This window comes from Diuraphis noxia, unplaced genomic scaffold (genome assembly GCF_037042655.1).
Source record: "Diuraphis noxia isolate RWA-SAM2 unplaced genomic scaffold, SU_Dnox_SAM2 contig0004, whole genome shotgun sequence".
NCBI lineage: Eukaryota > Metazoa > Arthropoda > Insecta > Hemiptera > Aphididae > Diuraphis > Diuraphis noxia.
In genome coordinates, this window is record NW_028301714.1 from 41,480,052 (window position 1) to 41,493,270 (window position 13,219).

The 13,219-nt window shown below is 25.4% G+C and overlaps 1 protein-coding gene across 1 annotated transcript; it reads left to right on the top strand.

Moving 5' to 3' along the window:
• Nucleotides 1–5,678: 5,678 nt before the first annotated feature.
• On the top strand, nt 5,679–13,219 carry v (Tryptophan 2,3-dioxygenase vermilion). Its single transcript, XM_015516410.2, has 9 exons — nt 5,679–6,002; nt 6,098–6,240; nt 6,975–7,048; nt 7,180–7,242; nt 8,016–8,153; nt 8,410–8,610; nt 11,196–11,418; nt 11,868–11,961; nt 12,889–13,219. Exons 1-9 carry the CDS (start codon nt 5,851–5,853, stop codon nt 12,983–12,985), a joined length of 1,185 nt encoding a protein of 394 aa, XP_015371896.2. The 5' UTR covers nt 5,679–5,850; the 3' UTR covers nt 12,986–13,219.

Consider the following 13,219-nt stretch of genomic DNA (forward strand, 5'->3'; position numbering starts at 1 on the left):
TTCAGTACTCCGCATGTCAAAACTTTGAGGTTCCTCAAATGCTGTAATTGGTAAAATTTAAAATAAAGATATTGAACGTAATTCTACAAATATTAACCATTAGTAGGTTAATAGTAAATATAATAAAAATTTTAATGATATAAGATATTTAAGTGTAAAACAACATATCTTCAAATGATTTTGGTTTTTTCGTTGTTCGTATTTAATAAAAAAAAAATGTATTAATCGTAGAAACTTGAAACATTCCACTATTATTTGAATCATTATTTTGAATATTTTCTACGCTCAATTAAATTGATAATATATTAATTACACTCAATTTAAGATATTTATAAGCATTTAAAATATTTTAGGTTTTTTTTTAATCGTTTCCAAAAACGTTTAGACTTACTTATATATAATAAAAACCTTATATAAATCCCATAAAAAACACACATTAGTTATTCTTCATTAAATTTAAATATATTGAAAATATATAGGTATATGTACCTATATCATACCCATTTCATAATATTATGTTTTAATTTAAAACTTGCTTATAATTTTGTAAAAATCTATAAAATGATCAATTTTTATCTTAGGTTTAAACATTTAATGCAAATCGCAACGGTGTTAAATACAAAATATTATGATACAAGGCTCCTCATAAATTATTTATACTGAAGCCAAAATTATAAAAGTTTTTTGAACACAATTTTTTTTATAGACATTTAAAGATAACAATTTGGCCGAAATTAAATATTTAAACGCATAATAATGGTTTTGTAGTTACTAATATTTGTAATAGGTATAAAAATATTATTCACTATATAGGACTTGAAACATTACATTTCGGTATACTATTAAGATTCATGGATTTACATTATATATATATATATATCTAACGAAATTTTCTTAATATTTAGATTAATTTTATGCTATTCCATATTTATAGAACAAACATATCCACAATATTCTATACTTAAAAACCGATGATTACTAGCTGACTAGTATAATATGATATGCTCGTAAATATATTATACAATAGGTACAATATATTATACATATAATTTAAGTTCAGAGTTGGCTAATAACCTACTTAGACGTTGAAGACGGCAAAATCTTAAATAAATAAAAAGAATCGTGTTCCCTCAGAATCGCGTGGTTTTTAAAGCAATGATTTATCATTGATTTCAAGTTGAACATATACAACACTTACAGTGACTTGGGTAAGGCATAGAATGCCGATTATCCGGACTAATTAATGTCAACACTCAAGGAAGGTCAGAATACGTAAATAACATGAAAATAATTGTAATATTTTATACACAATGTGTACATACATATATATATATATACAATATATAATATATATACCGAGTCATCGACGCCGCGACAATACAGCCAATAAGCGTTAGGTAAGATGGTAAGAATTTAATGTATGGAATAATTTTTATAAAGAATAAAATGAATAAATTAAAACGTTGGATATCTTATCTACGATTTTGTACTTGTCCGGAATTGGACGTCCGGATAATCTGGTGTTCGGAGTAGTTTTGTCGATGAACTATAATAGGTAGGTATACTAGGTACCCCTCAATACGAGCCACGAGGTACATACGATACCTTTATTTACAGCAGAGTAGAGCGCCAAAGCGGTTTCCTTTGAGGTTTCTTTTACAATATTTTATATAATCACCTTGTGTTTTGAATTGAAAAAATTATACTTAGCTAATAAATTTTAATTTTAAAATTACAATCACTAGTCATTTCTATCATAAGGGGTTAATTACAATTTGTAAGAGATTTGTTAAGCATTTTAGCTTGAATATAATGTTAAATGTTAACATTTTCTGTTCTTAAATAATATGTATAAATAATTGTTTTATCGTAATAGACAATGGTTTTGAAGAATACCTACATGCGTACTATAAAGTTCAAACATTGACAACATTGATTTAATTGCAAATTTTCCAATTCACTACCGCACGTCTCAAACCTAAAATAACATAACGATTTTCACATGAAAACCATCAATGAAGATGCTTAATTCTTTTATTTGTGCTTCTGCGTGAGACTTCTATCCCACCAAAATCCTCTTATTAAAAACCTCTCCTCTCTAACTCTCTCAGGAAATCCAAGGCGCAGGCTAAAAAGGAAATGATGTCCTACAATTATCAATTTAAAATATACAATATAGGTACATAATACATATATATAATATATATATATATACAATTCCGACCATCAATAATTAAAAAAAAAAAACAAAAAAATATATTTAAATAATTCATGCTAAGTATTGCCAGTGGGCGGCTTCTTATTCAATTTCTCACGTCCTGTCTTCTCTTAACCGGTGATACCTACTCGTTTGCGCACAGTACACAATTTTTTACCCGTAAACTTACAAATCGTTTGCGTACATCAATAACGTGAAAACCCGGTAATACTAATTTTGACCTGAAAAATGACGACTTGTTTGCGCACAGCTATTAAATTAGACTTGTATTGTTACGTGTGAGCAAATTTCGATAAGATACACGTAATTGATTAACTAGTGTGTGGTTCTAAAGAAGCATTACATTAAAATTAATAAAATAGTAAATACAATAATAACATAGAAAAAACATGGCAAATTTAATTTAAATTAAATTAACAAAAAAAAAGACATTTTTAATCACGCCTGCAGTTGTAAACAGACAGTCCCTGTAAAAGTGAGAAGGAAAATGTTTGAAAACAATCTTAAACATTATTTTTGTTAAGGGTTTTAGTAGACTTTTGCTATACTTTTTGTACGCAAACGAGTCCTACGTTCTGGGTCATTTATCACAGGTATTAAAGATTTGTGTGCGCAATCGAGTTATACATTTGTACGCAAACGAGTCGCAAAAAAGGATAAATATGCTCAAACGGGTATCGCCCCTCTTAACACATACTTGTATAGATTGCTTATTTCGAATAAAAAAAAAATGAAAATGAAAATTTACAAATTCTTCAGTTGTTAAAAATTTATAAAACGTTGAAATTCTATAGCTAAGGATTGAAAATTTAAAACAAGGTTCTACGTAAGTAGATAATTTTGTTGCAAAAAAGTTTCTAACTATTTAAACAGATTTGGATGAAATTACATATTAAATAATCAAGAATAATAATTTTAGTAATAGATGTAATTTAAAAATATTATTCGTTGCCTTTGTTGGTACTTAAATTTCTAGAGTACCTATACTTTATATTCTAATATTAATAACTAATGTCGTTAATGACTATATCAATACTTTATAATAAATTTTGTTTATACATACTACCTATAACAACCCAATTCACTTAGTCATTAATAGTATTATAGGTAGATTATGAATATGATTTGATTAATCTGGAATTTATTTTATAGGTATCTACATTATTTTTTTTTTAAATACTAACAATATAATAAATTAATATATTATAATATATTTTAATTTCTAGACTGATAAAACATCATCTTTACCAGAATCGTTTTTCGTATAGGTACAATATGATATTAAATATCATATAGCATTCAAATTTAATACCATCTATTACAGACTACAGTAACCAACATGTAGCCCACTGTACAAGCAAACCGACATTCATTACTTACTTACCCTCTTTTAGATTCTGAACGAAGTGATAAATGTATTGATTTTACAATGATGTGTTTTGTTTTTTTTTTTTTTTTTTTTGTGTCTGTGTACAGCATAACTAGTCGAAATAATGGTTCAATTTTTCTGATTTTTTTTTTTTTTTTGAAGAGTCGATAAATTGTTTTTGGCACTATCAAAATACTTTAAAATTTAATACAAAGTTCCTTATAAGTTATTCTTATAGTGATTAAAAAATTATAAGAATACACAGGCACAATTTTTTTTTTATTAGCATTTAAAGTTCAAATATTGACTTAATACGTAAAAATTACGGCAATGTTCAAATTATCTTAGATAGAAATTCATAAAAGTTTTTCTTTTTAAACCTAAGATTTGAAAATTAAATACAAGGCTCCTAACACATGTAACAACAGCAGTTGAAAAATATTAAAAATATATAGCCACAATTTTTTTTTACAAGCATTCACATTTTAATTTTGACAACATACGTAAAAATCACGAAAATTCGTAAATTATTTTATCCTAGAAATTCATAAAAAATTTCCTTTTTAAATCTAAAATTTGAAAATTTTTAATAATCTATTCTAGACAGATAAACCGTCTCCGTTTAGAATCGTATTTCGTATACAATGATATCTATTATTGCATTCAAATTTAACCTACCCTAGTCAGAGGTCCACCCCACCACCTAATGTACAGCAGAGCGACATCCACTTACCTACCCGCTTTTTTTTATTTGTAGATCCAATTATATTGAAAGTTAAACTTAAAATATCTATAAATAAATAGTATGCAAGCAGGTGTCCTACGGGGAGCTGACATTCTGACAAATGAAATAACTTTTGTTCTAATTTTTTATAATTTCAAAAAATATAAATTTACTTAGGTCTATTTGGTATTTAAAAATGTTTATATAAAATGTTTTAAAAAAAATTTATATTTTTTAAAATTATAGTGTTTCTAACATAAACGATCGTATAATTTACTTATAACGAGAAATATTGATATTAAAAAAATATATAAAAATCAGCAATTTGACTTAAATACATTTCTTTACCGTATACATATTCTCAAAATAAGATTTACAAATTGGCTGTATTAAATGTTTTGAAATTTTTTTTTATCGGTTTTTTAAGTTTTTATTTTCAGTATTAAAAAACAAAAATAAAAACTATAGCGCAAGTGTCTATGAATTATATTAAAAAAATTTTAGTTAAAAAGTTATTTCATTTATCAGAATGTCAGATCTTCGTGGGAAACACTGTGTAGTGTATAGGTACTCTCATTGTTTTGAAGTTATAACTGTTTTGAAAACAATTTAAATGTTCATCGTTATAATTTTGTATTATTTTACTTTTCTGAATGACATTACGAATTTTTAATTGTATATTTATATCCTAATTGAACTACCTACTTGTCCAAAAATTTATCTTTACCTATATCATTTAATATTTAAAATTTAAATACTGCAAATAATATTCTGGTTCGGAATACGAAATTAAAAGTGTATGGTGTCATATACAACAGTTAAAAAGTTAAAATGATAAAATATTAAATTTTTTCAGAAATATTGAAATTAAATTAAATTAAATTATATAAGAAAATATTTTAAAAATGTTAAATAAATAAAGAATTTAGATACTTTAAAAAATCACGTGGTATACAGTTATTAACTTTTGAATTAAAAGAAAATAGATTTTTTTTTGTTTCAAAAATTCTTTAAAGACAAAAAATGTTAATTAAAAAATAAACACACATTATTGTAAAACCAATACATTCTATGCTATGCTCAGGATCAAAATATATATCCATTATAGGCATACAGTGTTACGGATTATACACGTGCGTACTTAATTATAATGATTTATTGTCGAAATGTTTTTGAAATGCATACAATGTCTGATCACAAAATGGTTAACTATACGTAATAAGCTCTTATGTAAACTATCTGTACAATTATAACGAAGGCCTATGAACTTATTATGTAACAATTTATTATGGTAGCAATATAACTCAATCCTTTCAGACTTTCATGCGCAACTATTGCCTTGAAAAAGATATTAGATTACTTGGATGGTTTTGCTATAAGCTTTACCCTGCCTGTAGGTTTTCGCCATATTCTACATTACACATTTAACTGCTAAATCGAGTAAACCTATACGAATTCTGTTAATCAGTAGACAACACGTCGTTTAGTTCATATACTGTTCTTTATAAGAACAAATCACAAGTCCACGATTAATATTGTATGCAGAATAATTCAAAGCATTATATAGGAGTACGGCGCCATTTACGTTGTATACACCTACCAATCGTTTTTAGTAAACATAGAAGTGAACGTATTTATCGAAAAATGAGTTGTATGAACGGTAAAGATAGAATAAATGATCAACAAAATAAGTAAGTGTGTTATTTATGTAAAATAAAGCCTAAAGGTGCCTATACTTATTCGCTCGCTGTTATTCAAAATTAATTTATTTGCATTGTCTCGGCAGAAAATGTAAACAGAATGTTACCGCGGCCAACGGTTATGCAGATTATCTACAACTTGATAAACTTTTAGATTCTCAAACAATGTTAAGTACGTTAAACGGCAGAGTTTCGTACGACGAGCATCTCTTCATAGTGACTCATCAAGGTGATCAAAGTTTATATTAGACACTTTTACATAATTTCTTATAGAAGATTTCTTCAATTAAAATACTCAACAAATTACAATAAAATAAAATCTAGAGCTTATATTATTTTATATTTATTTATAAAATAAAAATCTTAAAAACTGTAGTATTATACTTATAACTTTTATTATTTTGTTTTCATTCAATTTCAAAAAAAAACTAGTAACTTTGGGATTTTACTAAATTATGATAGGTTATCATTTACCTAAAAAATATAAGCTATTATTAATTAAGTTGTTACTTAAATTCTCTGCGTACTTATAAGAATGATGGTCTATAATACCTACTATATGTATTATAGATAATATATTAAATGTTCAAATATGAAAAAATTATTAGCAGTAGGAATTATCTAATTCTTAACAATAACCGTAAAATATTACTTACATTATGTACTTAGTCGGCACCTATGTCCAATACTGACTAATACTCTACTAATCTACACTTAAATTACTATAAATTTAGTAATAGATTAGGTACGATTTATAAACTATTCGTTTTGTAAAACTCAATGTTTGTATTACAGAAACAATATTCCACTTAGGATTTAGAAATATGAAAATAGGAATGTATGTTGCTATTTAGAAAATAAAAAAATAATACTAAAAATATTTATTTGTTTTCATAAATGATAAATTAACCAAACGTTTTTACAACTTATTTTTTAATTGCGTAAAAATTGTACTAATTTCAGCTTACGAGTTGTGGTTCAAGCAAATTTTATTCGAAATGGATATTGTTTGTAAATTATTATCTACTAACCTTTGGGTATGTATAACGTTGTAAAGTTTTGTATAACTTAGCTTAGGTATAACCTCGATGTCAAAATTATTATTTTTTTACTTAATAAATTATAAAATATATAAAATGTTAACTAAATTGTTTGACTAACTTTTCAGAATAACGAGAAGGAAATGTTCAATATCTTAAAGCGTTTAGGTAGGATTTCATCTATTATCAAGGTAAGCTTGTATAAATATCCGTACAACAAATTTTATCTTTCGTACTATCCCGATTATTTATTTATCTATTAATACTTATCAAATTTATTACAAATATACTTTATTTGTAAGTAAAAAAATATTACTACGAAAATATAAATAAAATAAATCAATGAAAAAACAATGAGATTAATTTTGTTTGAGAAAAAAATTAGGCATCTAAACATACGAAAATCATAAATTAAAATAACCAATGAAAAAATAGGCATATTTACAATAAATAACATTTTTCTTGTTTTGTTATATAAAACATGGCCAGGATAATTAATTTATCGTGCATTATAAAAAAATTATTAATTTTGTAAGTCTCAAATGGAATTAAATTGGTTTCCTACATTAATGGGGATTTTGACGGCATATAAATCCTGAAGTACCTAATATAATGATAATCCCAGGAAATTTTTAATGTATTTACAGTATTATACTTGTATATACGGCTACACTTAAATAATAAAGGTAGTCTAAATAATATTATGTAAATATCTATCACTTCATACAACACATTTAATTATAAGAACTTTACATTTTAATGATGAGTAGGTATCTGCATATTATATTACAATACGGATCATTTTATAAAATACACTTTTAAGGTTTTCTTTACTTAAGTCTTAAATAGTTCAAATGTCAACATTGTAATTTACAAAGTACTTGATTAGTTATATAATTATATGCTATATTCACACACGTTTAAATATAACTTATAATTGGTTCAATATTTTTATTTGATTAAGTTACTACTGGAACATTTTGGAGTTTTGGAAACTATGACTCCTTACGATTTCGCGGAATTTCGTGACTACCTAAAACCAGCATCAGGGTTCCAGAGCCTTCAATTCCGCATGATTGAAAATAAATTAGGATTAAAGAAGGTAAAATATTCATAAAATATAAATTTTATTTATATAACTAAACAATTTACAACATATCCAATAAATTGAATTATTTATCACACATAAATATATGATAGGTACAAAGTTATTGTTATGAATAAATGTTGTATTATAAAAGAGTAAAAACCATACGAATTTTTAGTAAAAATACTTAACCTAGCGTTAACGTGCAAATATCTTAAAATATGAATTTTTAATTCCATTTAATCAATTTTATTTGTTTGCGAATGTTAAGGAAAACCGTGTCAATTGTTGTAAATCGTATACTGACTGCTTTAATGCTAAGAAATATGATGAACTTGAACGTATTTCTGCTGAACCTAGCTTATTCACTTTAGTTTGTCATTGGCTCGAATCTACTCCTATGTTAAAAGATAATATCGTGTGGGATCAGTATCGAAGAGCTGCGGATCACTGGTTAGAAGGATCAACTGAGGTATGTCCTTATAATAATACAAAAATTATATTTTTAAATTGGTAGGCCATCTGTCATCTGGGTACCTGAGCTACAAAAGGGTGTTTTTTTAATTTACTCTGCATTAATCATCATTGACACGTCTTTCTAAATCCTTTTATTATAATTTTTTTTATTATTGAGATATATTATGAGCAATAAATACAAAATTATATTTTTTTCAAAAATTAAAAACGTTTCTATAGTGTATGATTACTACACTAGTGGTTGAAATTATTACATATTAATGATGATATTACCTATGAATTTCTTTTATTTGTTAACTGCTATTGTAAAAATATGTTAGGAGCCTTGTATTTAATTTTCAAGCTTTTCTGTCTAACAAATACATTTTTATCGATATTAATTTTAAAAAAACTAATAATGATCGAAAATTGCAAATGCCTATGAATAGTTCAACTTAAGTCGAAATTTCATGTATCTATGGTCATTTGTTTTAAAGTTATATCAAAAACCAAAATCGATTTTATCGAAACTGATTGTGCGTAAAATTTCCCGTTTTTCCCTTAATTTTTAGTTTGTTTTTCTCGATTATTTAGAAAAGTATTGAGAATATTTTACTTTTGACCCCCCCACAGTACCATCTAGATTCCCTTTCTGATCGAACAAGGTACTGAAGTCAAAAATCGAAGCATTTTTACTGCCCCAAAACGGGATGACAGACACAAAAAAAAACACATCATGGTAAAATCTATACATTCATTGCTCCGCTCAGAATCTAGCTAAAATACACAATATATATTATAATAGATATCAATTACTATATTTCTTTGAGTTTTGGTTACAGAATAAACTTACGTGAAATTAAATTTGATAAATAAAAATAAGCACACACATCATTGTAAAATCAATACATTTATCAGCTTAAGGCATTTTTCAAGATTAAAATTTAAAAATTAATATTTATTTACAACATATATATATTTTTATTTGTCATTTTAAGATTGAAAATTAAAAAAAATCCAAAATTAAAAGCAAACATGCCGAAAGTCTTTTGTTAATTGCAAAAATTTTCGTTCATTTTATAAACAAATTTAAGGTAAATTTTGTCAAGATGAAATACAAAAAAAAATCAGTTTTAATCAGCAACAGTTCAAAACACAAAAAAAAGATGCCCTATGCCCTTGCATCGAAATCCCAGCCCTAAAGATTATTACTAAAAATTAAGATAAATGACAACGTAGTCGCTCGAAAAATCGTTCTCAATCGTTTAATTTTAAGGTATAAAATATTGTTTCTTTGATCTGCCAACAATCGTTCTTAAAATTGGTTCCCTGGTCAATTAAAGTGTACGCATTGGTTCCCGAAAAAGATACTTTCTAGTATACAATTATTGTTCGAATTGTCCCCGCATAAAATTACTTATCAGTTTAACAGTATACAACTCACTCGTATGTACAATCAATTATCTTATAATATTTTATAAGGTTTTACGATGTCTGGGAAAGCTTATAAATATAATTTAATATCTAATTGATCGCAGATTTGTTAATTAAATTAAAATGAAAAAAAAAATTACTGAAAATAAAAAGTTTATTGATGAAAATATTAAAAAATTGAAAGAGGCCCAAATTTCGAACCTATAGTTCGTTAAACAGTGTGTGTTGTAAATTCATACCACACAATTTTGTTTTCTAATATTATTTAGGTACCTATATTATGACTTATTCATATAAGAATAATTATTATTATTGAAAAATACATATGTATTGTATATTATGTATGTATTAATATGTATATTATACTAGACACCATTTTTAACCATACCTAGGTATTCTAAATAGTGTTTGAAGATTCAAACTTATTTGAATTCTAATCAGTCCTAAGTCTGAATAAATGGGAAGGAAATTGTTTCTGGTTGAATATATCATAATAATTAGAAAAGCGAATTTCACAAGGTTGCATTATCATGAAAACTTGTGGGAACCAATTCATACGTTACCTGTATATAACTACTCGCGAACCAATTCGTAGTCGTCCTAACCAATATCGTATTAATAACAAATATAGTGGTTGTTAACCAGTTTTTTATTTCAAATTCGAGTAATAGTTTAGTTACTAGAATGATTGCGGTTGGTGTATTTGTTGCGTAGATTAAAATATAATAAAGTGCACATTTTTTAAGCTTCCATATTTTCACTATATAAATAAAAAAACTATCTCGTCTATACAATACAATTTATTTTTAATATCAACCTTACAAAATAAAAATATTGCTTATGCAAGTATTACAGCACAGTTAATGTTCTCTTTTTTTAATGATGAAAATTTGGTTTCTTAACGATAGGACCATGTATAGCTCGGATTACCTAGTATTCTTTCCATCTCGATAGTTTTTTTGTACAAAAACAATATATACGGATAAATGTCGTCCTCTTAAGCGAATTCACAATTTATTTACTAGAATTTAAATATAATATAAAACTAGGTAATATGAAACTTTACACAATGTGTGTAGTTTATTATTTTAGCAATAGGTGCACATGAACTTATAAAATAGATTACTTAAAGATTCTATACGTTTGTCAATTTTTAATTTAATTTAGTCTGATATATCTTGCCTGGAGAAACGTCGTAAGCTTATGGACTCTGTATTTAAATGTGACCAGCACAAACGCTTAGTCGAACAGGGAAACCGAACGTTTTCACATATGGCGTTAAAGGGCGCCATAATAGTATATGTATACAGACATGAAAAAGGATATGCATTGGCCAACAGAATACTAGAATCATTGGTGGATATCGATACGCTTTTATCAAAATGGAGATGTAAATATTATTTTAATTATTATAATGTTTAAAATTTTGATTTATAGAGGTATACCTGATATAATATGTCTATATACCTAATACAAGCTGTATAAATGTATGATAATGTGATCAAGTATCAATAATCGTAAGTGGTTTTATAAAATATACCTAAATTATTGTATTCTTGTTTTATATACCTACATATTTTGAACCTACCTAAAGCTACCTGAAATTACATTTTTTTTACCCTAAAATGTATACGCAAAATATTTCCTAATTGTTTTCGATTTAAATAAAGTTGTTGAATTATTTTATAGAATGGTATTAATATTTGATATGTTAACTGACAAGTATATATTAGGCATGTGCCATGTTTCATAATATGCAATAATACAATATTATGATCTAGAACGTAAATGTTTCGTATAACAGTCGTCAGTCAAAATTAATTCCAAGTTATTTTACAGATAGTCATTTCGTTATGGTTCACAAGATGATTGGATCATATAATCCCGGCACGGGTGGTACTAGTGGTTCTGAATATCTAAGATCTACATTATGGTATGTGAATATATTATAATATGATATCCACGAAAAGTAATAAGTACCTATCCATCAATTTGAAATTCAAACATTTATAAAAAAAATTGTGACTGTATTTTTGATGTTTTTTAAATTTTGTAAGAACAATTCAGAGGAACATTCTATAAAATGTACAAGTTTTAGACTTACAAACAAACATTTAATCATATAAACATCGAAAATAAACTAAAAAATGTTGAAAATTTAATTTTCTCTCAGAATTAAAAAAAAAGTATACACTAAAATTAGTAAGTATAGTTTCGTTCTCTATTCGTAACGATCATTGATATAACGATACGGCCTTTCTTATTATTTTCTATTGAAAGTATCTGAAACATCTTATTTAAGTAATATCTAAAACAAAATAAAATATATAAAATATTTCATCGGTATACCTACTTGGTACCTTACTATAATTTATTTAATGTTTTATAGTTTATTAAATCTTTATTAAGTTACTTTTTTGTACTTTTAATTAGGATACATTAATATTTATTTATTAAAAAGGGGAAAAGTAGGTAACATGTGAAAAACGATTCTGAATCTGTCAGCCTACTGCCTATATTACTAAGTAGGTGTATTATCATTATAATTATGTATTTTATAATTAGTAATTACGTACCTAAGTTAGTTACGTAAGCTTTTGTACCAAAACTTATATTTAGAAAGTTATGAAGTATAGGTTCGTGATATAAAGTGTCAAATGTTTAAAATTAATCTAAATGTTTTAAAAATGTATATAAAATATAACATTATAGCCAATATAGGTACGTAAAAGTTTTAAAATTCAAAATATTTGTAAACACTAATACCTGGATGCATAAAAAATGTATTAATTTAATGGACTAATAAATAATTTTTGAAGGACCATTAGCTCTATATTGATTAATTATTTTTTAATTTCAGTGATTCATACCGAATATTCATTGACTTGATTAATCTACCATCACTGATAATACCTGCTATATATGTCCCACCATTAAAAATATCACAAGATAAATAAAATTACTATTTTTGGTTTAAAAATATATTGTTTAATAATTTGTGAATTATAATTATTGTATTTTGGATTTAAAAATTATTATTTAAAATTAGATAGATACTTTTAGTCACTATAACACCTAGCCAAATGTTTATTAATCATTTACAAATTTAAATATAAGAAACCTAATATTGATTATAAATATAATTTATTAAAGTACATACGTTTTTAAATAAATGTTTATTTCAATAAGTA

Bases quoted from the DNA above. Each gene is read 5' to 3' on its own strand.
- v (XM_015516410.2), top strand. From the start codon at position 5,851: ATGCAGAATAATTCAAAGCATTATATAGGAGTACGGCGCCATTTACGT. The intron at 6,003-6,097 runs GTAAGTGTGTTA...TTGTCTCGGCAG, and splicing joins ATAAATGATCAACAAAATAA to AAAATGTAAACAGAATGTTA. The intron at 6,241-6,974 runs GTGATCAAAGTT...TACTAATTTCAG, and splicing joins CTTCATAGTGACTCATCAAG to CTTACGAGTTGTGGTTCAAG.